Source organism: Engystomops pustulosus, chromosome 4 (genome assembly GCF_040894005.1).
Source record: "Engystomops pustulosus chromosome 4, aEngPut4.maternal, whole genome shotgun sequence".
Classification (NCBI taxonomy): domain Eukaryota; kingdom Metazoa; phylum Chordata; class Amphibia; order Anura; family Leptodactylidae; genus Engystomops; species Engystomops pustulosus.
Window position 1 is genome coordinate 133,714,162 of NC_092414.1, and position 25,984 is coordinate 133,740,145.

Genomic DNA, 25,984 nt, shown 5'->3' on the forward strand with positions numbered 1-25,984 from the left:
TTTACAAATCAAATTTTTATTTGGGGAACCTTAGAGGCGGCCCGTGGCATCACTTCTGCTATGCCAATGCTCAGCTCAGAGGAATGGTGCAGAATAGGATTTGTGACTACCTTTTAAAAATTCATATTCACAACACAAATTAAACTGTACATACATAAAGTGTGAATCAACACCATATATAAAATGGAGTCCAATCCGCTGCAGGTAACAGCAGTAAAAGCTCCCACTTGGCAATTATTTAGATACCAAGAAGCTGTCATCCCCAAGTCTATAACAGACCTCCATGTAGGATTCAATCATTGAAGTGACTGCATGGACTCACACACACAGCAACTTTCTAAAAAAACAAGTAGAACAAGAATCCGGCACCATCCGATCACTAAAGCACAGCTCACCAGATCGTCCCGGCAGGGGTTCAGACAGGGTGGTAATGCCTTCTTGCATCCAAATGATATCGTGGTGGTGCTCAGCAAGAGCGAAGACAATCCATGTAGTGCAAACAAAGTATAGCGGCACTCACCGATATCGTGCGAAGAATTCACTTTATTAGGGTGCGTACAGAAAACAGAGCGGGGCCAGGCGACGGGCCGTTTCGCGCTAGTCCAGCGCTTTCTCAAGCCAAATGACGTCGTCTTCCGGCGCGGCGCACAATATATGCGTCCGGGCCGCTCGGCGTCGTCATGGTGACAGTAATACAACAATAAAACATATGTGTGAGTGTGACAGTAAAATCCATACAAAATACAAGATAAAAACAAATCAGCATAAGACCTGCTGTGGTAAGTAATGATACAGCACAGGACACAATTACTGTATAACCTACATCGTGTCCCCTTGGATCGGGCCAACATGCGACGTGGATAAGGTTGATACGGAGAAGGTACGAGTGTAATCAAGAGAGGGTTATTCACAAAAAGCAGCTATAATCATTTTTCTCATTTAAACCAAGCGTACCCGTGGCATCAAAACGAATGATGTGCCTACTCTCCTGCCTGAGCAAATGTTTTTTCCTGTCCCCACCAAGAGGATCAACTTTAACCTGTTCAATGCCGGCAAAACGTAAGACCCGTGGGTCTCCCCCGTGATGCCTTCTAACATGATCGATTAGTCGGGGGCAACCGTCCCCCGTAACAATCGATTTGTAGTGTTCCCTGAATCTGACGTATAGTTTGCGTATGGTTTTCCCAATATAGAAAAAGTTGCATGGGCACAAAATAACATACACTATATAGGTGGATTTACATGAAATAAAGTGTTTCACCTTATATGTGATGCCCCCCAACTGAATGGTTTTTAGTTGACTGTTAAATTCACAAAATTTACAAGAACCGCACCTAAAATTACCTACAGGGATACTTTTCTCTAACCACGTTTGAGATTGTGTGGAGAAATGACTCCGTACCAGCATACCTCGTATTGTGGGACATCGTCTAAAGGCAACACATGGGCGCTCGCCAGTGATATCTTTAAGCTGGGAATCGCGACTCAGGATACCCCAATTCCTAGAGATGGCCTGACGTATAGCTAATTCACATGGGCTAAATTCAAAAGAAAAGGTGAACCTTTTATTACCATCAACGGGTTTGTGACTCCCTGAACTGTGCCTACCCCTATGTTTGTTCTTAGTATATAACAGTTCTTTTTGTGACAATGTGGTGACCTTAATATAGGCCTCTAAGACAATCTCACTAGGGTAGCCCCTATCCATCAGTCGTTCCCCCAGTTCTCTAGCTTGTAGACAGAACAGAGTGTCACTATTATTAATACGTCTGAGTCTTAAAAACTGGGCATATGGCAGACTCTTTTTCGTATGGAATGGGTGATAGCTGTTAAAATGCAAAATCGAATTAGTGGCAGTCTCCTTTCTGAACTATGCACTTCGGCGTTCAGAAAGGAGACTGCCACTAATTCGATTTTGCATTTTAACAGCTATCACCCATTCCATACGAAAAAGAGTCTGCCATATGCCCAGTCATTTCTCCACACAATCTCAAACGTGGTTAGAGAAAAGTATCCCTGTAGGTAATTTTAGGTGCGGTTCTTGTAAATTTTGTGAATTTAACAGTCAACTAAAAACCATTCAGTTGGGGGGCATCACATATAAGGTGAAACACTTTATTTCATGTAAATCCACCTATATAGTGTATGTTATTTTGTGCCCATGCAACTTTTTCTATATTGGGAAAACCATACGCAAACTATACGTCAGATTCAGGGAACACTACAAATCGATTGTTACGGGGGACGGTTGCCCCCGACTAATCGATCATGTTAGAAGGCATCACGGGGGAGACCCACGGGTCTTACGTTTTGCCGGCATTGAACAGGTTAAAGTTGATCCTCTTGGTGGGGACAGGAAAAAACATTTGCTCAGGCAGGAGAGTAGGCACATCATTCGTTTTGATGCCACGGGTACGCTTGGTTTAAATGAGAAAAATGATTATAGCTGCTTTTTGTGAATAACCCTCTCTTGATTACACTCGTACCTTCTCCGTATCAACCTTATCCACGTCGCATGTTGGCCCGATCCAAGGGGACACGATGTAGGTTATACAGTAATTGTGTCCTGTGCTGTATCATTACTTACCACAGCAGGTCTTATTCTCGGCGTTTTATGCTGATTTGTTTTTATCTTGTATTTTGTATGGATTTTACTGTCACACTCACACATATGTTTTATTGTTGTATTACTGTCACCATGACGACGCCGACCGGCCCGGACGCATATATTGTGCGCCGCGCCGGAAGACGACGTCATTTGGCTTGAGAAAGCGCTGGACTAGCGCGAAACGGCCCGTCGCCTGGCCCCGCTCTGTTTTCTGTACGCACCCTAATAAAGTGAATTCTTCGCACGATATCGGTGAGTGCCGCTATACTTTGTTTGCACTACAGCAACTTTCTAAAGTAACTATCTAAAATAAGGGAAACATTTGACTGGAATATCGCTGACCAAAAGAGCTGATATCAGCACAACCGGTTGGCCAGTTCCAGACGTGTTCGGCTGGCTGAGCAAGAACAAGTAAAATAATCCTTTCTGCCTTGCTAACCGACTCATTAGAGGGCTGCTCTACCCAACATCTGATACAGCTTGCATACACCCAATAAAGACACTGACAAGCAGAGAAATACTGGCGATGCAGACATCATCATGCAAAGCTTGTAAGGACACGTCATCCATCTATGACTGTGCAGAGACAGAGCCGTGATTCATTCATCGCTGCCATTTCCTAGGACAGTGTGTATGTTCCCAGCCCTAAAGCAGAGCAGAAAGGAAACTGCAATACCTTCCTAAAAAAAAAAAAAAAAAAAAAGACCACTACTAAGCAATAAAAAAAACACATAACACGATTGCAAAGAGGGAATCACTTTGCAAGCTCCATCAGAACGTTTTCCAAGTACTTCCATGGACATACAAGAACATCTTAGAGACAAACCATGGATATGAATGAGTACTCGGTTTTCCTTGATCACTGGGGTCCCAGCATAGGAACGCCCCAATCTACAACATATCAAATCAAAGAATCCTTCTAATACAGACTGTCCAAATTAACCCTTACTGCCGATGCCCTTTGCCCATTTTTTCACCTTCATAATGTAACAGCATGTGAATCTGCAGGATAAACGGGCTGTGATAACACAAAGGTAGCTCATTAGCATAATTTTAAAAAGTTGATTTTAGAAGGAGGTCATGGATAATGAATACAATAAGATTACCAGTCACTGTATCTGGATCTATGAGCAAGTGCCCCTGGTAGAGGTGCAATTTAGTAATCCGAGGTCTTTCAATGGAAAAACAAAACAGATACTAGGCGCCTGGGATCCAATGTTAGAGGGTATTAAAGCTTCTTAGCAGGTATGCTGCATGGAGAAGCTAGAGGAGGGCGCACAGAGGAGCTCACGGATAAAGTAAATATATAGAACTTTCATGGCCTTTTTTGCGTTGTATAAGTTTGCTGCAATGTTGCATGGAGGTGGTTGTGTGTATAAATTACAAAGTTATTTTTGCATACGATACAAAGAGTCACACGCACAGCCTTACCACAGTAGAGCGCAAATTCCCCCTGCATAAAACTACATTTGTACAATATGTAACAGACCCCAATATGAAAATATATTTAGTTTGGGGGGGTTAATCTGCCTGACAGGTTCTCTTTAACCCCTTAAAGGGCACCTACCACCACGATTCTACCTATAAAGGTAGATCGGGTGGTAGGTGGATGTAAGGGACGTGAGGAGAGCTCTTTTTAGAGCTAATCCTCACGTCCCCGCTAACTTTTAATAAACTTTATTCCCCTAACATGTAAATTTAGTTATGCGGCTACTGGGGCGTGGAGTAGCCGGGCACGAGGCTACACAGCGCGGCTACTCCACGCCCCAGTAGCCACGTTACTCCTCCTACCCTGTGTGTTCGGCACGCAACTCCTCGTAGCTGCGCGCCCTCGCCCGACATGCTGGCGTTCTGCACATGCGCAGAACGCAGCTGAGCAGCCACAGCTCCGAGGCCGGAGCTACTGCGCATGCGCAGAACTCCGGCTTGTCGGATGCCGCGAGCTGAACACACAGGGTAGGAGGAGTAACGTGGCTACTGGGGCGTGGAGTAGACGCGCTGTGTAGCCTCGTGCCCGGCTACTCCACGCCCCAGTAGCCGCATAACTAAATTTACATGTTAGGGGAATAAAGTTTATTAAAAGTTAGCGGGGACGTGAGGATTAGCTCTAAAAAGAGCTCTCCTCACGTCCCTTACATCCACCTACCACCCGATCTACCTTTATAGGTAGAATCGTGGTGGTAGGTTCCCTTTAAGGACGCAGGGCTTTTCGGCTCATTTCTCGCTCTCCAACTTCAAAAATCCATAACTTTTTCATTTTTACGTGTACAGTCGTGTGAGGGCTTATTTTGTGCGTAACAAATTTTACTTCCCTGTAATGTTATTTATTTTAACATGCCGTGTACTGCGAAGCTGAAAAAAAATTCCAAATGTGGAAAAATTGAAAAAAACCCGCACGTGCGTCACGTTCTTGTGGGCTCAGTTTTTACGACTTTCACTCTTCGCTCCAAATAACACGACTACTTTATTCTTTGGTTCGGTGCGATCGCGGTGATACCAAATTTATATAGGTTTTATTGTGTTTTAATACATTTTCAAAAATTAAACGAATGTGTACAAAAAAGAAAAATAATTTTTTGCCATCTTCTGACGCTAATAACTTTTTCATACTTTGGCGATGTGTGAGGGGTCATTTTTTGCGAAATGAGCCAACGTTTTTATTGCTACCATTTTGAGGTCTGTGCGACATTTTGATCATTTTTTATGTTATGTAAAAAGGTGTAAAAGTTGCATTTCGGACATTTGGGCGCCATTTCCCATAACCGTTTTTATATTTTGTAAGATCGGGCATTTTGGGACGCGGAGATACCTAATATGTTTGTGATTTTTACTGTTTATTATGTTTTATATCCGTTCTAGGGAAATGGGGGTGATTTGAACTTTTAATATTTTATAAATTTTTTTTATTTTTGAAACTTTTTTATTTTTCTTTCACTATTTTTTAGACCATCTAGGGTACATTAACCCTAGATGGTCAGATCGCTCCTACCATATACTGCAATATTTCTGTATTGCAATATATGGCATTTTTGCAGCACATTCATTACAATGAGCCATTGGCTCATTGTAACGAATCTGCAGATGCCAGATCGTCTCGGGTCAAACGAAGACCCAAGGCTACCATGGCAACCGATCGCCGCCCACCAATGACGTTCGGGGTCGCGGCGATCGTAATAAAGATGGCGCCGCCCGCGCGCCGCCGTCTTTTAAATGCCGGCGGCATTGAAAGGGTTAATAGCCGCGATCGGTGCAAGCACCGACCGCAGTTATTAGCGGTGGGGGTTTGCTGCAATATGCAACAACCCCCACCTCTGTATGAAGAGGACTCAGCACGTGAGCACTCTTCATACATCCCTTATACCTCTGCGCCGTAGAGCTACGGCGCAGAGCGTTAAGGGGTTAATACATTGAAGAAAAAACAGGAAGCAACTGAGGCAGGATAGGAGGAGCTTGTTTTTTATGCTCAGGTTTCAAGTCCTGGGGGCGGATCCCTCTGGTTGGTGCTGTCAGAGTGCTGGGGAAAACACTTTGGAAGGAGTCACGTTTTACATGGCAAGCTGGCATTTTCACTGATGCCATTTTCTGGCAGTTTTCATTGGTTTGTTTTGGTTTTTAAACTTAAAACAAAATAAAAAATATCCCAAAAAGGAGCATGCCAAGGTGTTGTAGAGATGTCATACAGGCACATGTAGCCCACACACAATACTGAGCCTCATTTTTACTTGTTTTAAGAACATTAGATCAAAGTTTGATCAGCCTGTAGTGTGTGTTTCCACTGAATTAATAAATTAAGTATATAAATTTGATTTCCATTGATCGTTTTGTGATTTTGTTGTAAGCACATTCAACTTTGTACAAACAAAGGATCCAATGAGAATATTTCATTCATTCAGAACGCAAATGTGTTATTTATAGGAAACCTGTCACCAGGGACCTCATTTTTCACTAAAGGCAGATTGTAAAAGCCCATGACACCTGCAGTGCAAGTCTGCCTCTCTGCCTTTTCTAAGCATTTGCATTACAATATAATTGTGTCTTATAACTCACTCTTGCATCCTGACAAAATCCTGTGGTAGTCACAGGGGCTGGACTTTGGTTTGCATGCATTTCAAAAAACAACATGTGACTTGTCTGAGCTGCAGGCTGCCTCCATGTTTGTGCTCCTGTACAGCTCTGTCCCTCCCTCACTGATGTCAGGCTGACCAGGCTGTAACCTCTGAGAACCAGCAGGAGGTGGAGCTAGACAGGAGCACAAATGAGGGGGCCAAGCTCTGAGGAGTGAGTAACAGACAAGTCACATGTTTTTTTAAATGCATCCAAACCATAGTCCAGCCCCTGTAACTACCCCAGGATTTTGTCAGGGAGGAAGAGTAAGTTATATCACACAATTATATTGTAATGCAAATGCTTAGAAAAGGCAGAAAGGCAGATTTGCACTGCTGGTGTGAAGGGCTTCTGCAACCTGTCTTTAGTGAAAATGAGGTCCCTGGTGACAGGTTCCCTTTAAGTGTTGCCTTTATTTTTTCAGAATCGCACCATAAGGTACAGGTGCTGAAATGGGTTAAACACCATGCATTACAAAGTGGTCCACAACCTGCACCCACCATACATCTCTGACTCTGGTTTTCTCCTCCACTGATCATCAGAGGCCTCGCTATATGCTGCCTGCTTTTCAGCAGTGCTCCTGCTTATACATGATGGGCAGTGAGTGTATTAATATCAAACAGAGAAGTGTTGGAATTAGCAACAGGTGGGTGGAAGTGCTACCAGGGGCTTGGTTTTGATGAAGCCAGAGCCCACATCGGCTCTTGTAACAGATATATGTACTTCCAAGTGGAGGGAAGAGTCTGTTTCTAATTTGCATAATCATAAAATACATTTATATAGGTTGGAGGTCAGATACATTCTTTTTTACTTTTTTTCCCTGCTCAAATTCCAAAGGATATAACTTTTTCTTTTTATCTGACATGGGCTTGTTTTTTGCGGGAAGATTTGAATTTTCCAATGGGTTTATTTTTATGGTAAAAATAGCATAATATTATATTATATTCAAATTTTTTAACTGTCCTGCAACCGTACAGAATAAAACAGCCGTTTTGCCGCTTGTTTTTTAATTTAAACATTTACTCTGTACAGTATAAACATGATATAATTATTCTATAGGTTAGTACGGTTAAGGAGATATCAAACATGTAAAGTTTTCTTATATTTTACTACTTCAAGTGTCGCCATTTTCTGAGAGCTCTAACTTTTTTACTCCTCAATCAAAAGAGGGTTATTAGGGCTTGTTTATTGCGGGAAAAGGTAATGGTTAGATTGGTACCATTATAGGGTACATCTGACTTTGATCGTTTTCTATTACATGCTTTTGGCAGGAAGCAAGCACTAAAATTGCAATTTTTTTTTAAATTTTAGTTTTTTCTTTTTTTCCAACAGCCTCACCAGGACCCTCTGCCATATTGTCTCGGGATGACCAAAATGTCGTAATTTTTGATCTGTTAAATTTTCACTTTACATTATGGTGAAGGCTGTACCATGTGAGACATTTACTGAAAAATAAAAAAGAACAAAAGAATACATAACGTATGTGCCACCTTTTCTGACCAGACATGACTTGACTAACATGTCAGCTTTTCATGCACAACTTTTAAGGAAGTAACTTATAGCTGTGAAAATTGGATATGAAAATTTGACCCAAGGATGACACAAGAACTGCAAAAATAGATGGTTATAACTAAACTTAATGGGTATTTTCCACATGGAAGCTTTCTGTACCAACTATTGGTCATTTAAGAGCACAGCATGTACCAGAAAGAATGAGAATTGGACAAGGCTGTGGAAGAGATTTATCAGGAGTGTCAGAGAAAATGGTTCTAGTTGTTCATGGCAAACAATTCCAGGTTAAGAAAACTGAGCTCTGATTAGTAGCCATGAGCAGCAACACAGTTTGGATCTCAGACACTGAGAAGTCTCCTCCAATGAAACAAACAGCAAGTAGGAGCCACCCCTGTCAGTGTGTCAAATATATATGATATATATATATATATATATATATATTTTTTTTTTTTTTTACAATGACAATAGGATAGAAGAATGAGTCATGTAAAAGTATTCCAGTTCCAGTTTTTGTTTGTATGATGAAAAGTAAGTTTTACTTTTAGTATCAATTCCTCCATCTAGAACTATGCTTGCTGTCATTCTGTGGGAAGCTTCATTGTTTACTTCCACCACAAAAATCTCTCCATGGTCATGTTGCATCATAACGGGACATTTATCGATGTTCTGTTCTAGTTTTCTCATGGTAACAAATCAAAGCTTGACCTTTATTTTATAAAACGAAAGCTAAACTCTGATTGCCATAACAAGTAACTAGAACAGTTTAGCTTCCACATGGTGATTAATCCAAGCTGTGTTATTACTAGTGATGGGAAATCTGGCTCCTCTTCTTGAGCTGGATCCTTAAAGGAAACCTACCACTTTAAAATGACCCTTCTGACCCACAAATACCTTAAGCTAGCTCAGGATGAGCTGATGCCGGACCATATTTTCAATTAAACCAGAAACCGCTGTATTTGTACAAAAATGATTTTCTTGCGGTAGTAAAATCTCCCTTCGGCGCTTCTGTAAGCGTCATACAGCGCGCACCCCACCTCCTCCTGGCGCGTCGCGGCCGGATCCCATTGCGCATGGGCGAAGTCCCGAAGCCTCGTAGTGGCAGTGGAGGGAACCCCCCCTTTCGTTGGTGGGAGCGGCGAGCATAGTGGTTTTTTTAATGTTCGCTCACCCCCACGGTCTTCTCTCCAAAGCCTCACGATACTATGAGGCTTCGGGACTTTGCGCATGCGCAATGGGATCCGGCCGCGACACGCCGGGAGGAGGTGGCGCGCATGCGCTAGTGTGCCCGAGAGCTCGGTGACGTCACCGGCTCTCGGGCACAGCAAAATTAGTGACGGGAGCGGCGCTGACGAGAGTGTGATCGCAGAGCAGGGTCCGGGGTGCGCGCCGTATGACGCTTACAGAAGCGCCGAAGGGAGATTTTACTACCAAAAGAAAATCATTTTTGTACAAATACAGCAGTTTCTGGTTTAATTGAAAATATGGTCCGGCATCAGCTCATCCTGAGCTAGCTTAAGGTATTTGTGGGTCAGAAGGGTCATTTTAAAGTGGTAAGTTTCCTTTAAGCTCAGCCGGCTCTTCAGGCACCTGAACAGCTCCCTATTAAAGGGAACCAGTCACATTTTTCACAAATACAACTGGTGGCAGGTTCCCATGGAGCTTTAGTAACCAACGGACATTTCTTTTAGCTAAAAATTGTTTCCCTCAGATCCCCATATAAATCAACTCTATAATTTTACCCGGTATCCATATTGAGTAAAGGTGGGTGTGGGGTCACGGCTGATATTGCAGGTCCTTTAGCCTCCTCAGGCTGAATCCAGCAGCTCATCCCGTTCTTAGCAATGTCATGTCACCAGAATGACATCATTGCAGGTCCTTTAGCCTCCTAACATTAGCAAACTATCAATGAAATCACAGCATGCCTGCATGGACTTCTACTGCTCTCCATGCTGGAATGCGGTGATATTTTAGATAAGATATATATGCATGGGGTACAGTTTCCTAACGTTAAGAGGCTAAAGGATCTGTTATGTCAGCCCGAGGAGGCCATGCCCTGCCCTGCCCAACTCATTCTAGACATCCTTGGATACCTGGTAAAATTATAAAGTTTGATTATATAGGGATGCTAGGAAAACAATATTTAGCTAAAAGAGGGTGTCAGTTAATAAGTCTCTATGGGAAGCAGCCACTAGCTGTATTTGTGAAAAATGTGACAGGTGCCCTTTAAATATATAATAAGGAGACTCAGTCCAGCCAGTCACCCTACTCTTAACCCGATTTTATCCGGTTAAAAGGGACGTGATGAGCCGGATGGGGCGGATTTAAGTGAGCAATTTACTCACTGAAGAGAGACTCCCGATCACACACACAAGAGCCGGTCGTTCACACACACCATCCATCCTTAGTTATAACATCTTCATTCACAGGAAGTAAATAGAGGATTTCTATATAATGACAGCAAGCAGAGATCTAGAGAACAGTGTGGAATTGATACCAAAGTATATTAGAATATTGTACAACTTTTCCCTATACAAAGAATATGTATTTTCCTTCACTACATGTGACGATCCGATGAGCTGCCCCGTGCCTGCTGTTAGATGGACACGTATAACCGTGTACACATGATGAATGAAACGGAAATGACCGGGGAAGAAGCTACAGATACCCTGGCAGCATCACTAGTGACATGTCCGGAGGGTCACCCATGGACCCGGTCCTAGTGATGGACATTTATCCAGCACTAGACGCAATTACAAGTCGTTATAAAAGGACACGTCAAGGTCACAGTACGGAGCAGCGCCACAGTGCACGCAGCCCGCGCTTCTCCTCAGCGCATCTTCAGCAGAAGAGACGCACCAGACGCAGGACGAACACCAATCACTGCGGCCCAAGCCCTGACCAATGAGGGATAAGATCGCAGGGACGGAGGAATCTCTTAATGACAGCCGAGGTGCGCACCTGTGCGCATCACGCCATAGCAACAGATAGATGCTCTTCCGCCGAAAGATGGAGGAAAAGTAGTCCCCATAAGGGAAGCATCAGTGGAGCGGCACAGACAGTAGCTGCGCTCCTGTGTACATCGCATACACCCTCCCAGTCAGTGCTGACCACTAGCGACACATCAGCGTACGAGCTGCAGTGCGATGTACGGACAGACCCGGGGAGAAGGAAGGGGTGACATTGACTCCCGGGTAGCGGCACGGAAGCCAGGCCGGGTGACGTCACGGCCAGGTAGTGATGCCCGGCCGGTGCGCACATTATAAGCGGGGACATTACCTTCTTCACAGTGCGCGGGGCCTCGCTGACTGCGCCCTCCGGGCTGGCCGCTCCGTCTCCGGGCCGCTGCGCGGGGTCGCTCCTCTTCATGGCAGAGGCTGGGACTCCCTTTACCGGCTGGCTGAGCGGGGACAGCGCCGTGTTGTTGTCGGGCTCGCTAGGCAGGGCAGCGTTGATCGGCGCTGCAGGGGCAGCTGCCGGGACAACATCATTCGGCTTCTCTTTAGTTGCATCCTTCATCTCCACTTCTGCCATCTTCGCTGTCACTACCTGCACGGACATATCGCCAGACACTCGAATGTCCCCGGCTCTAGCTGCTCTCTACTCAGCCGCCTCCAGATGCACACAAACACTAGCACGCTGCCGGCAGCCTCTGGCACGCCCCCGCAGGATGCCCCGCCCACGCCGCAGGGAAACATGGGAAGGCTAGTTTCTCCCACAATTAGAAGGAGGACCTTGTGCATCCTGCTTAACTACAACTACCGACATGCTTCACGGTCATTCATGTACTTGGATAAGCATGGTGGGATTTGTAGTTTCCTATTACATTCGTTATTGTCTTAGAAGCGTCACTATACTACAACTACCAGAGTGCCCTGCGCGTTTGCGGGAGGAGCGATACGGACCATACCATACGATACAACTTTATTGAGCCCCTGGTGGGGAAATTCATTTGTGCATAGTGCTGATAGTTACATGCGATTACAGTCATACACAGTACAGACAAGACAGTATATACTGAGAGACTCAATCTATAAACAATTTTATGCTTGATGATTGCTTAGTGTTGCTAGTTACATGGTTACATAAGTACAAGCACGAATACATATACAAACTGGTGCTACACATTGCTGGATAACACTTAAAGGGGTTGCCCACTATGCCTCATCTCTTTTGTAATGTGTGGGTGTGCAGGATATTGGGCAATTCACCAATATCTATTAAATGTTGTGTTCTGTGTTTTACCTCATCAGCCAGATGTTCCTGTCCACAGATGGAGGGTCATGTGACCTCTATCTGTCCATGAACAATTGCCAGTTAGAGATCACATGACCCTCTGCAGTCATTTTATGGACAGGAATGTCTGGCTGATGAGGTAAATGACACTTTACACAGGGTCGCACCTGTCATGAGGCGAGATGAAAATCTTGCCTCAGTCGGCAGATGTCTGAGTCCTGATGGGAGCGGCATCTTGGGGGAATAAAATGAGGGTGATTCGGGTGCCCATTGCCGCCCGAATCACCCACCATGATATTAATCGCGTCTGTTTCTTTAAGAACACAGACGCGATTAATATACAGAGCGGCGCAGGCCTGTTAGTCTGCGCCACTCTGTTGCTCTGGAGGACCCAGGCGGCGTGTGATGATGTCACGCCGCCTGCGTCCTGGCACAGAGCATTCGGCGGGAGAAGGCAGTAGCTGTGTACAATCTCTGGTCTCCGCGCCGGCTTTGGCAGAGTTAGATAACAATCCCCTTCAAACTCACGGAGGAGGCTCGGGCCATGCATCAGGTAACACAGCAGCTGCTCCTCCGTCGGATCCCGATGATGCTCACACAGCAGCACTGGGTCGTCCCCACCATCTGTACACAGGGCTGCTGATCAGCCATAGACTCAAGGAACAGCAGCAGCCCTAGCAGCACAGAGTGCAGCAAATGTCAGCCAAAGAACTGCACCATCTTGGGGACACAATTGAAGATCGGCTGATCAGTCAGGAGGCACTGATGTATGTATATAATGTTTTTTGTATGTGTGTGTATGCTTTGTGTGTGTATATGCTGTATGAGTATATATGGTGTCTGTGTATGGTGTGTACATACTATATGTATGTGTGCATGATGTATATAAACTGTGTGTATATGATGTATGGTATGTATATATTATATGTATGATGTCTATATATTGTATATGTGCATATACTACAGTATTTATATATAGTATGTGTTTATATATTGTGTTTATACTGTTTGTGTATATACTGTAGGGTGTTTATATATACTTTATGTCCAAGTATATATTTATATGCTATAATGTTTATAATGTATATGTGTTATACAGAATGTATATATGATGTGTATAAATGTATGATGTGTACATATTTTGTGTGTGTATATACTTTATGAGTTTGTTTATAATGTATGTATGAGTGTATAAATATATATGGCTACATAAATATGTGAGTGTATTAATGTGTGTATGAGTGTAGAACTTCATGCACTCTATGGGGGATCTGTATATAGGTGCTGGATTTTAATTAAACTGGGTGGCCTTATATGGAATACTGTGTATCACATAATTTGGTGTGATATTTTAAAGAAGATTTCGCCTGTGTCTGTCACCGACTGACTACTTGTGTGTAAGGTAGCATCATTGGGTGCATGGGGGGGGCAGCATTTTCAAGTTTCGCCTCAGGCAGCCAAAAGGCTGGAATTGGCCCTGACTTTACATATCAAGAAAGAGGAGCAGAACTATTATTAGATGTGTATCGGTAGATTACCTAATACCCTGCCCCCCACACTTACACACACATTACAAAAAATATGAAGTAAAGTGGCCAACCCCTTTAAGCATATTTCTCAATGGGACTAGCTCTTTTTCAGGTTCTCTGTCCACTGTTCCAGTGGTGCGGACGCACTAAACACCCTTGCATGGCCACCACCTAGGCACAGCGTACAGCATTTACCCCCTAGAAAAATTATAAAATTACGATAATGTAGCTGTCTCGCTACTGTGGCTGAGCCCTGTGGCTGGTTCAGCGCTTCTCACAGCAGATTCTAGCACATTAGTTATTCACTGCATCAGAGGATGTTGTAATCCATGGGTTGTGCCTGAAGGCAGAAAATCAATTGTGCACCATCCCTCAGCTGATGTGTATGAGTGATCCAGCTCAGGTTGATTAGTCATGTCTTGACTAACCTCCAAGTCTAATGCCAAGCTCAGTGTGTAATGTGTTTATGTAGGCAGCTAGCCTGATCCAGCTTTCCCAAGGTCCTGAAAGAGTTCACCTTCTTCTTCCTGGTACATGTGAGTGCTGATCTTGCGACACAAATCCTTTTTTAAATTCTGCGGTTTGTCTAAATCCGTCGGGTTGTCTGGCGCCCCCCCCCCCCATTTCTGTCACGTGCAAGCCGGCGCCGATGCGTCAAAATCCAATCGCGTGCACCAAAATCCCGGGGCAATTTGGCAGAAAACGGAAATCGTCGGGAAACGATTGCGTCCGACGGACCCTTAGTAAATGAGCCCCATAGTGTTTTTAGAGATGCTGTTTGAAATGTGCTGCACAGAGATGAAGACGTCTTGTGGTGAATTCTTTAGCAATAAGACATGGCTGCAGAAGTTATCAAACTTCTGCAACTGATGGAGCTGTATAGTGCATTTTTCCCCAGCTGTTATATATTTATATATGTTGTATATAATGTACTGCAATATTATTAGTATTGTACAGGTATGTCGGTATTTGTATGGGTGTATATTTATGTGCAATTGTATTTCAGTATGTGGTATTTCTTCTATATGGTGTGGGTGTATTTTTATGTGTAACATATATATATTGTGTGTAGAGTATATATGTTGCTGTGTTTATATATGTGTTATGCATGTGTGTATATATAGTGTATGTATGTGTGTGTGTGTGCAGTGTATATATGATATATAGTGTTCTGAAGTATAATGTGCAGGAGAGGGCCACTAGTGAGTGTTTAGGTATTTGGGGGCCCCAATTGTAAGTTTGCACTGGGGCCCACTGGAATCTTGTTACGCCACTGTGCCCCAGCATGTGATCAGTGTTGGAGCCTTTGGATTGCATCTCAAAACGAAGACAAAAAGATATTACAGACCCCAAAACATGGATGTAATACGGATTGTAAATATGGTTGTCTGAAACAAGCCTAAGGTAAAATTTCGGCAACATACTGATGAGGAAAAACACATTAGTTCTTTGTACTGGAAGACACTTGATAACAGTGTTCTTAAGTTATCCTTAAAGAATTCAAAGAACCATTTTATACCAAACCATGATCTGTTATCAGGATCCTGGAAGATATTCTAGCCATGAATCTAATGTGTGTAAGAGAATTTCATAAATGAGTTAATAGTTTAACTTCCCGATTAGTTAACCTGTTGCTATCAAGGTTCTATTTACCGCTTATCTGCTGTATCCTAATCATTGTGCTAATATAGATAGGCAACTCAGGAGCTTTCATTGTACAGGTGTTATGTACAGAAACTGGGGCTTAACAGAAACCTGTAGAAAGATGAAACTTATGTGTGCATGTCTGTAATGTATCCAAATTTAAAAAATAGCAGGTGATTTTCACGGTTAGCATAGAGACCCTTTATTTTCTCTGTGTTTTCACATGTCCATTTCTTTATGTGTTCTGTGGTCTCTTTTTAGAACCTGTCCTATTTTTTCACTAATGATGCTGGGGAAGCAAGCCTGCCTTCTAGCCAATGTTAAACCAAAGTATTTTTGTAATTTTAATGGATGAGGATACAAAACAGTAAATCTGTTTTTACCAGAAACGTCATTGTGAATAACCCCTTGTGGAAGTCCTGGGGGAACCATGTCTGTGAGGTTCATGTTTCCCAATAGACATACAATAGGGCTCATTTACTTAGGGTCGCGGTGCACACTTTTGTCGGACTGTGCACCTTTTTCAGGGCTGAAACGGCTTGCAGTTGGATTGTGACGCACACAACCCTGTGTGTGGTGCAGTTGCGCCGGCTTCCATGCGACACAATTTGGAGGGAGCCATCGCACAGTCTGACTGATTCGGACAGAGCGCTGTATTTAACCTTTCAATTGTGTCACAAGTCCTATGTTTAAGATGCACCACAAAAAAAGATGCTGAACTCTGTCGGACACATTCATGACACATTCAAGATTTCAGGCGCACGATCTTAGTGAATTGCTACATGCTGCATTATAGAAGGACAATGCACTTTCAGTGAACTCCAGTGACAAGATAAGTAAATGTGCACTATTGTCTTCTTAAGAATTCCCACTTTATGTGATTATTACAATTTTTTTATTTGCATTACAAAGAACAGTATTTACACTGAGGGCTTTATTTGTAAAGGACAACACCTAAACAAGGGACAATTTTTAGCACAGTTAACTGACTTAACAAAAGAAAAGCAGGAAACAATTCACAATTGTCGTAACAAAGCTAATTTCTGTTAGTTGGTGTTAGGGAATCTCTTTTCCATTGTAGGACACAATCAACAGGCAACAGTGTGACATTACTATCAAACACTTTCTTTTTCTTATCTTTGGGACATATTGGGGTAGATTAATCATAGGCTGGCTTAGACCTCACGATGTATCTGCCATCCGTTCTGGCTGGCAAACAAAACGAAGCCAGGTCGACCTGTCCTAGTTTTCAGTAAAACTCAGTAAACATTCATTGTGCAGACTTGGGACAGGAACTCCCCTTGCCTGTCCATTCTGTCGGCAGAAAAAAGGAAAATTCTTGACTATGGTAGCAGTCTTTGGTTGAACTGGTTAACAGAGACATATGACGAATAAGCGTTCATGTCCACATTCACGTCCACGTTCATGTTTGGAGCCTTGTGAGTGAAGCCAAACCAGCATTATGCCATAAACTGCATAACCAGCAGATACTGGCTAATCTGAAATGGTCAGGAAGTAACAAAAATCTAGAAGGACTGAGGCCGCGTTCTCATGTGGTGTTTACGCTGCATTTCATAGATCACCTACTGAAGTAAGATTGTGTTTACTCTGCATTCAGTAACGAACCCACATATATGTTATCTTGTGGCAAACGTATATGCAGAAATGGACTAAAGCATCAGCGAGAGCTTCCTTTGCACTCCCATGGAATGTAAGACATAGACAGAAACGGCACTACCCGTCGTCACTCCATACCTAGGAACAATTTAAATTTGAAGAGAAGTTTTATGTTGCTATGCGATCCCACAGGTAAACTTCTTTATGCAGATGCAGCAATGACATACAGTTCTTGGTGGCAGCCAAGGTAAGGACACGGGTAGGCAGGACCATGGGAAGGCAGGACCACGGGATGGCAGGACCTCGGGATTGCAGGACCTCGGGGGGTCGGCTGGCAGGACCTCGGAAGGATGGCTGGCACCACAGAAGGACGGCTGGCAGGACCTCGGAAGGATGGCTGGCAGGACCTTGGAAGACCACTGGGATACAGGACCGCCACAGGATTATGGGACCACCACAGGATTACGGGACCGCCAGAGGAACACGGGACCGCCACAGGAACATGGGAACACCACAGGAACACGGGAACACCACAGGAACATGGAGGTGTCTGGAAACGCTCAGGAAACTTGGAGGTGTCTGGAAACGCTCAGGGAGGCTTTCTTTTCAGTAGAATGACCTGAAGATCCGGCAGGGGGTGCTGGGAGTCGCCAGGCTATATAGCAGAGCCTGGATGCCAGCGCCAATAAGGAGGACGCTGGCCCTTTAAATTCCTGAAGAGTCGGGTGCGCGTGCCCTAGCATTGGGAGCGTGCGGCCTCAGGAAGCAGGAGCGCGGCCTCGGAGGACGCCGGCGGAGCCAGGCGAGTAGAGTATGGACCAGGGGGAGCGGGGGCAACGGCAGCAGGTACGGGTGCACCCGCGATCCGTACCGAGGATCGTGGGTGTAACCGTGACAGGCTTCAAGATCAAATTTTACTGGTGGACCCGAGGTATCCTAGTCTGACGCTGGGTGAGACTACAGTTGCTCATCATTTTCATGAATGTAGTCATAAAGTCAATGACCTGGTCGTGTATGGTGTATTTTTGAGGGTAATGTAGGTAATGAAGAAGGGCAATTGAGGATAAGGTTGCTCCAAAAGGAAACATAATGGATTTATCGTTTAGAATAATCCTAACGGGTTAAACTAAAATTGCAATTTTAATGTGTTTCAGTGTAACGTACTGTTGCCATTTGTATCATATTTGCTATTATATTTGCTACAATATACCACTTTGTTTCATGGCGCACAAAGAAGACATTGTACTGCTTGTAATTATTATACAGGTGTATGTAGAGTATATTACTCACATCCAGGTGGCTACACATAGGCTTGAAAAAGGGGGGGGTCCCCTGAAACGTCGCTTATAGCTTGATCAAAACGCTGTCTCCACGCCAGGAGACTACTCTGCTCTGCAGAGCGGACCCTAAAATTTTTCCCCGCTAAATGGACTAAGATAAGTCTTCAAGTGCCGTTTTATGGCATTGTGAATATGGCGATAAATATTAAAGGACACCTGTCATCATGTCTCTGTCACTATTTCTGTCACCTCTACCTGTTGTAGCAGCTCACAAGGATCCCATCCCATCCTTTATCTAGTCAATTCATACATTAATCATTGCATAATCATCTATTCTTTATTATGTAAATGAGGCTGGTCACATGGTCAGAAGCAGTGATGTCACCCCTGTTACCCCTCGCCTCTCCTCCCCCTGCTTATGTCTGTGTGTAATGTATAGTAAAGCATTGCTAGTGTCTGTGCTTTATCTGCTGACATGCTGCATCCTCCTAATACACATGTGAGAGACACAGACATCAGCTACACAAGTACCTGACATGTTCTGCTATAACATGGCTGCATCCTGGAGCTGTTGTATCTCTCCTATACACACAGGCTGCAGGAGGCATGGCCACCAGCGAGCACATGGAGGAGCCATTACATCATTATACAGGCTGTCAATCAAGCACTGAGGGTGTGGCTGTGCCTCCCACTCATGAATAAGCTGGACAGCTTGCATATGATAATGTTTCATTGGACATTTCACAGGTCATTTGCATATAGCTTTATGACCTCATTGCTTAGAGTGTAGACACACATGGCGTTTTGAAACCGTTTTTTGAAAACGCAAAACATGTCTGTTTTGAATTGCGCAAATTTGGAAAACCTGTCAAAAACAGATCGTTTTCAATGGATCGCTTAAAAACGGACCAAAAACGGTTTCAAAACACCATGTGTGGCATCACCCTTAGGTTTACTGGCATGTAGAGGGACAATGAAGGGATAGAGGCAATGCATTCTAATGGCATTTTATGAAAATATATTTACGGTAGTTTAGGGGGGTTATTTTGCCTGACGGGTTCTCTTTAAGTTTACAGGCATGTAGAGGGACAATGAAGGAATAGAGGCTTTCTAATGGCAGTTTATGAAAATATATTTAGATTAGGGTTCTCTTTAAAGATGATTTTGAAGTAAAGAAAAAGTTTTAATTGAATCACAAGGCATTGTTTTTGTTGATTGTATGATATAATAACGAACCAAATAAGGAAAGGCCATGGCATCCAATGCAGTTTAATGAAGGCTGTATGCCTTTATTCACATGGGCATGAAAAAAGCAGCAACGTTTCGATTCACCATGAATCTTTGTTAAGCTTGAATAAAGACATACAGACTTCTTTAAACTGCATTGGATGCTGTGGCCTTTCCTTATTTTGTGAGTATTTGGATCCCATACACCAGGATCTACGGCTGCGTGCAGCTATTTCAGTTGCTGTCTTTTTCCTATAATAAAGAACCACCCACTTCCCAGATAGAATTGTAAACTTGGATTCCACTTTATTCCGGGGTCTCGATAACGAGTAATTGATCGTCTTTTTTGTGGATTATATTTGAGGTAAGGCCTCAGAAGATTCTCACACATTTGCAGTGTCTCAGTGTACAACTTTCACTCAATGTTTAAAGTTTTAAAAGTACAAAAATGGTTTGTCCTGCAATATGCCCCAATGTCAACAGCTAAAAAGCGCCAGTCTGCATTCAAAATTGCCACGAGCAGGATAGAGAAATATTTTTTATGATTATAGTACACAGAGCCACTACATGGCGGTTTCTGGATCTGAATATGTTTCCAATCCAGAACACCCACTCAATTGGGAAAATGGTTCACTTACATTTCTCTAACCCCTTTAATGACCAGACACTTTTTCTGTTTTTGTGTTTCCATTTTTCAATCCCCACCTTTAAAAATCAATATCATTTATCCATGGAAAGATCTGTGTGTGGGCTTGTTTTCTCTGCAACAAATTGCATTTTGTAGTGATGTAGTGATCTGTCGCCCTAAAAAAAACAGTAAAGTAAGCAGCTCCTAGCGCTACCACATTTAACCCTACGATAAAACTAGCGGACACTGCAGCGCTGTACCCTAGGAACACCAGACCAGCTCACAGTGGTCAAGCGTATTCATGCTGCATCTTCCCCGGACCACCCCTCCCACGCCATTGGCAGGCGGTGACTGCTGGGCTTTATGCTGCAGTCACTGCCTGCACGGACCGCCCCCTCATGATTATACCGGACTGCTGTAAGCTCGGACCGGTGTTCTGAGAGTACGGCGCTACAGTGTCTGCTATCTTTATCGGAGGGTTCTCCTAGTGCTTTTTTTAGGGTGACAGATCCTCTTTAATATCCCATGCGGTGTACTGGGAAGTGGAAAAAAAATTCCAAATGCAGTAAAACTGGTCAAAATATGCATTTGCACCATTTTCTTGTGAACTTGGTTTTTCACTGTGTGTCTGAAATGACATGTCTCCTTTATTTTTTGGGTCGGTATGATCACGGGGATACTAAATTTATATGTTTTTAATACATTTAAAAAAATTTAAACATTATGTACAAAAAGAAATTCTTCGTTTCGCCATCTTTTGGCACTGATATCTCTTTCATACTTCGGTGTAAGGAGCTGTGTGAGGTGTAATTTTTGAGGCATGAGCTGACATTTTCTGTGCTACTATTTTGGGAACTGTGTAATCTTTTTCTAACATTTTTTTTAAAAATGGTGCAACATGGCGAAAAACCCACGTTCGATGTTACAGTCTACATCTGCAGCCAATGTGTAAATATACGCCACCCATCAGTAAGGGGTTAAGCAAGTTGCGTGATATTAATTTACGTTCAGACTTTTCAAATTAGATGAAGTCTGTGCATGAATACCAAAAAATAAAGTATATAGGATCAATTCAATTTAACATCGACAATAAGCCAATACCATATTATAAGTTAAGTTTTTATTGTACGACAAAATAGACAATCCAGGAATATATTAAAAACAAGATAAAACCACAACAACAACAACACAAAAGGTGGTGGTCAGAAGTCAACAACAGTATTATTCCACAGTGGGATATCACACCTGGGCACATGAGGATAATCACATAGTAAATGATAACAAGTATTGACGATGCCCAAAACGGGGCATAGTATGACCTACAAGTGCCTACCAATAGGATTCCAAATCAACAAGCCACCACCACAGCACCCCTGTAGCTACATTTATGCAGAAACATGTCTTGTTTAATCCCTGTGCTGAGTGGTTTTGCTGAAAAAAACAATTATGAAATTATGATAATGTGCTAGGCGCTTTCCCCCTCACAATAGTTATACACTGCACTAGAGAATGATGTAATCACAGGCAGGCATTATTCTCCCTGCCAGGCAGAATAATCAATTACTGCACCGTCCCCCAGCTGCAGTGTTATCCAGCACAGGGTGATCAGTCCTGTCTTGGCTGTTCAGAAAGCGTGTGTGTAATGTGTGCAATGTGGATTCAGCTTTCCCAAGGTCCTGAATTTTATAATAGTTTTTTTCGCAAACTACCCAACTCAGGGATTAAACAAGATATGATTCTGCATCAGTGTCGCTACAGCATTCTCAAGGTATGTTTGGTTCATAATGCATGAAATCAAATAATAGATTTTCTTTAAGGTTGCGAGGGAAGCCACAGGAGCAACAGAACCTTATTATTATAATTTATAATAGCTTTATCAGCAAAACCACTCAGTTCAGGGACTAAACAAGATATGTTTCTGCATCAGTGTAGCTACAGCATTCTTAAGGTATGTTTGGTTTATAATGCTTAAAAGCAAATGGTAGATTTCCTTTAAATTCTTCAAACTTTATCAAGACAACCAAAAAAAGTATACGTATACATGTTTGCAGAGAAAAAAAAAATGCAAATGTATACAATGGATAAGTAATATACACGCCCCAAAAAATGAGATGCATGACAAAAATACAGTGCTAAATTGTAAATTTTTCAACAGATACGTTGTAGTATGCAAAAAATAAGATGAAAGTAAGTAACCAAAATTGTGATTATACCACCACTATCTGAACTCTACACTTGCTTGGGTGATGATGTCATCAATGAGGTCTGCAAGTGTTTCCCCAGCTTCCTGTAATGTGTCCAGCCCTCTTGCAAATTTGAGCATTATCTAATTTTTTAGGTGCTCTATCATTTATCAATGAATGACTTAACAGAAATGTAACCTGCAAAGCAATGTTTTTATCTGTTGGTGAATTTGTAATCTGAACATCCTGTTCCATATCGTCCCACAGATGATCTAGTGAATGTGGTGCTCAGTACATTGATGTTCCAGGATGCATTCCAGCATGTTTCTAGCCTTATGGTAAGGAGTATTACGTTGTCGACAATGCCAGACTAAAGGCATACTGGTGCCACTTGTCATAAGGAATGTTTACATGTTCCATCACTTCAGTATGCTGGAATTAAAACAAAGAGGATTTAACCGAGTCCAGGATGGATTAAAATAGTGGGAATTACAACCAGGAGAAGAATGTGGAAGACCTTGTCTCACTCAAATATACTGGTAGAAATCAAACTAAAGAAGGCTTCAGAGAAATATTTTAACGGCAGCATATCAAGAACAGTTTTATTGTTCAGTCGTCTTTATAGGGCAATTCAAAATCTAAATATTTTTTCCAATGTACTTTATTTTTACTTCAGCTCTATAAAGGGTCACCACTTTTGAACAAAGAAAGATCTGTGTAACCATGTGTTGTTTAGTAGCAATCCTATTCCAGGATAGCAGCTGGACTTGGAAGACTTTGGTGAACTGCTGTATAAGATCTCTCCACTGAACAGAGCACAGTTCCCTGCTCTGAGTAAGGCAGTAGCAGGCTTTTGGTTAGATGTTATCATAGAAACTGTAGTTTGAGGAGACTGCCCGAGTGCTTCCAGTCTTAATACAATCCTGTCTGTAACTTTTCAAAACTGCTGGCAGACTCCTTTTAGAAGAAAAACAAATCCTTTTTTAGCAACCCCTCTGATCCATAACATATTTAAATCTCTGTCAAACAAGCTGGGTCAGTTTTTTTCTTTTTATTACAAAACAATCTTTTCATTGTTATCATTTAGGGGGTCCACATGTCATCAGTGCAGTGTCTGCAAAAACGGTCCATGTGTCATCTGTATGTCAGATGTGCAACATCCCCCACTGGGGCCTAGCCTTTTCGTGGGGCCTTTAGGCAGACGGGGCCCAGAATACTGGAGTGGGTGGCAATTGCGGCCTAGGGTTGATGTCACGGTGCTTGGTATGGGGACCGGAGGGCTGTCCTACAACCTGGCAGGTCTCCAGCAGGTGGTGTGTGCAAGAAATATGGAGGGAGAGGCTGATGTACTGATTCTCCCTGGGGCAACCCCTGAGTGTCTGTAAGATAAGTCCCTGAGTAATGGATGGGGAACCCGTGGGGGTAGACAGCTGTATCCAGGGATCAGACGGAGACAACATTGTGCAAATTAACTCACGGTTCTTTATTGAGCAGGTAGCAGGCAACATGCCTAAACGGTCAACAGCAGATTCGGATTCTGGTACTGGAGTGGTTGTGGAGAGTGGTCCATTATTACCCTGGTCAGGCGGTAGCACTTCTCCAATCACACTGCAGTTTACAATGCAGCAACATCATTGGTCAATAACTTCTTACACCCTCTTAACTATTGCCCATTCAGGCAGGATCTACAGCTGATAATTACCTGAGATCTCCCTGCATTATCCCTTGTGTGAGTTGTGCAGGCTCACCAGATGGATCCTGACAGGTAGAGGGTCCTATTCGCAACTACTCCCTTGCCTATACTTTGGCAGGGGTGTTGCAGACGGAAGGCTGGCAATTGATGTCACTAGCTGGTCCAAACTCCTTAAAGGGTTACATGACTGTGTTAAATAGAAACAAATACATGGACAGCACATGGATGAGGCCTGTTTGGCAAGGGCAATAAATTCAGTTATAGGACCTGTTCTGAGTTTTCTATAGTCACATATCAGTGAAACTACTTTCGTGTGCGCAGCTCCATTGAAAGAATGGGTCTGTTATCTGCAAATAAAATATGTTTTTGACATTTTCCGCAACATCTTTCTACGGGCTCATATATGGCTGTAGATTATATGGCCCCATGTGCAGGGCCGCATCTGCCATGAGGTGGGGTGAAGTCCCTGCCTCAGGCAACAGAATGCGGACCCTCATAAGGGGCCGTGGATTGCCGCCGGTAGTATGGATTTGCCAACCTCTGGCAAGTCTTTAGTACCTCAAAAATCAATTACATTGCCGCCTTTAAGGCACCAAAGTGATTGATGAGCAGAGCAGTGCAGCACAACGCATGCCGGCCTGTATCACTACACACAATGCAGCTGCCGGGTAGAGAAGAGGATGAGGAGCAGAGGCGGAGCACCGGGCTGGAGAGAAGTACAGTATTTCTTCTACGGATGTCAGCTGTATATACTAGTACTGAGGGGGGGAAAGGCTGTGTAATAATGTGTATACTGAGGAGGGGACAGGCTCTGTATACTTCTGGGGGGCAAACTGTGTATACGGGGGGGGGGGCTGTGTGGTACTGGGGTTGGTGTAGCTCTATATACTGTCTATGGGGTATCTCTATATAGGGGCTGGATTTTAATTAAACTGGGTCACCTTATATACAGTACTGTATATCACTTAATTTGGGAGTATGTATATGGGGGCTGTTATAAATAAATTAAAGGAACTGTATATAAATCAGGTGTATATATAAATTTGCAGGGTGCTGTAGTTCAGGGAGCCTGGTATATATAATAAATTGTGGAAGCTGTAGATACTATAAATTATTTGGGGAATATATAAAGTATGTTTTATGTAGGTAATAGTGTGTTTAGTCGTGATGTGAGGAAAATATATATTAGGAACTCGCTCCATTATACTGTAAGTGACTGTTGTTTTTTATAGGCGCAGTTTGGAGTTGTGCAGCATGGTGCTGAAAACATCTGGTTGTGAATTCAGCAGAGATCCCAAGTCTGGGAGAAATTGTAGCATCTTTGGGCATGGGGGGGGCAGCTCCAGTTCCTGGTTTTGTTTGCAGCTCTTTTTCTTTTGTCATCTGCACATGGGTGGTGATCCACAGGACAGTTGCTTACTGTCTGTGAAAACGATACATTTGTAGCCTGAATCAGATTATTTTAGGCTTTTCCCTTTTTTTAAGATTCATGTCTTACCATACCTTCCTGTTTAACCATTCAGAGCCTGGGATTAGGTTCTGTATAAAGCATGTACTGATATATATATATATCTATTCTAGTTTTGTAAATAACTTCTACAACTTGACTTTTGTCTAAAATACACTGCAGTGTAAGATACAGTACTTGCATGGACCGTAATAAAAAATAAATCTTAAAATTTTTTAATATTATTACAAGTGCCTCTAAAAGCAGTATTTGGCATTC

General features: G+C 43.0%; 1 protein-coding gene across 4 annotated transcripts in view; it reads right to left on the reverse strand.

Moving 5' to 3' along the window:
* Positions 1-11,910, reverse strand: part of AHCYL2 (adenosylhomocysteinase like 2) — a 62,697-nt gene extending 50,787 nt beyond the window's left edge. For 2 of the 4 annotated variants that reach the window (XM_072147518.1, XM_072147516.1), the window contains exon 1: positions 11,501-11,910. In XM_072147518.1, the coding sequence (XP_072003619.1) occupies positions 11,501-11,782 (282 nt within the window). In that variant the 5' untranslated portion in view covers positions 11,783-11,910. The remainder of the gene's footprint in view (positions 1-11,500) is intronic. The other 2 variants (XM_072147517.1, XM_072147519.1) reach the window with 2 other exon arrangements.
* Between the last annotated feature and the right edge of the window lie 14,074 nt (positions 11,911-25,984).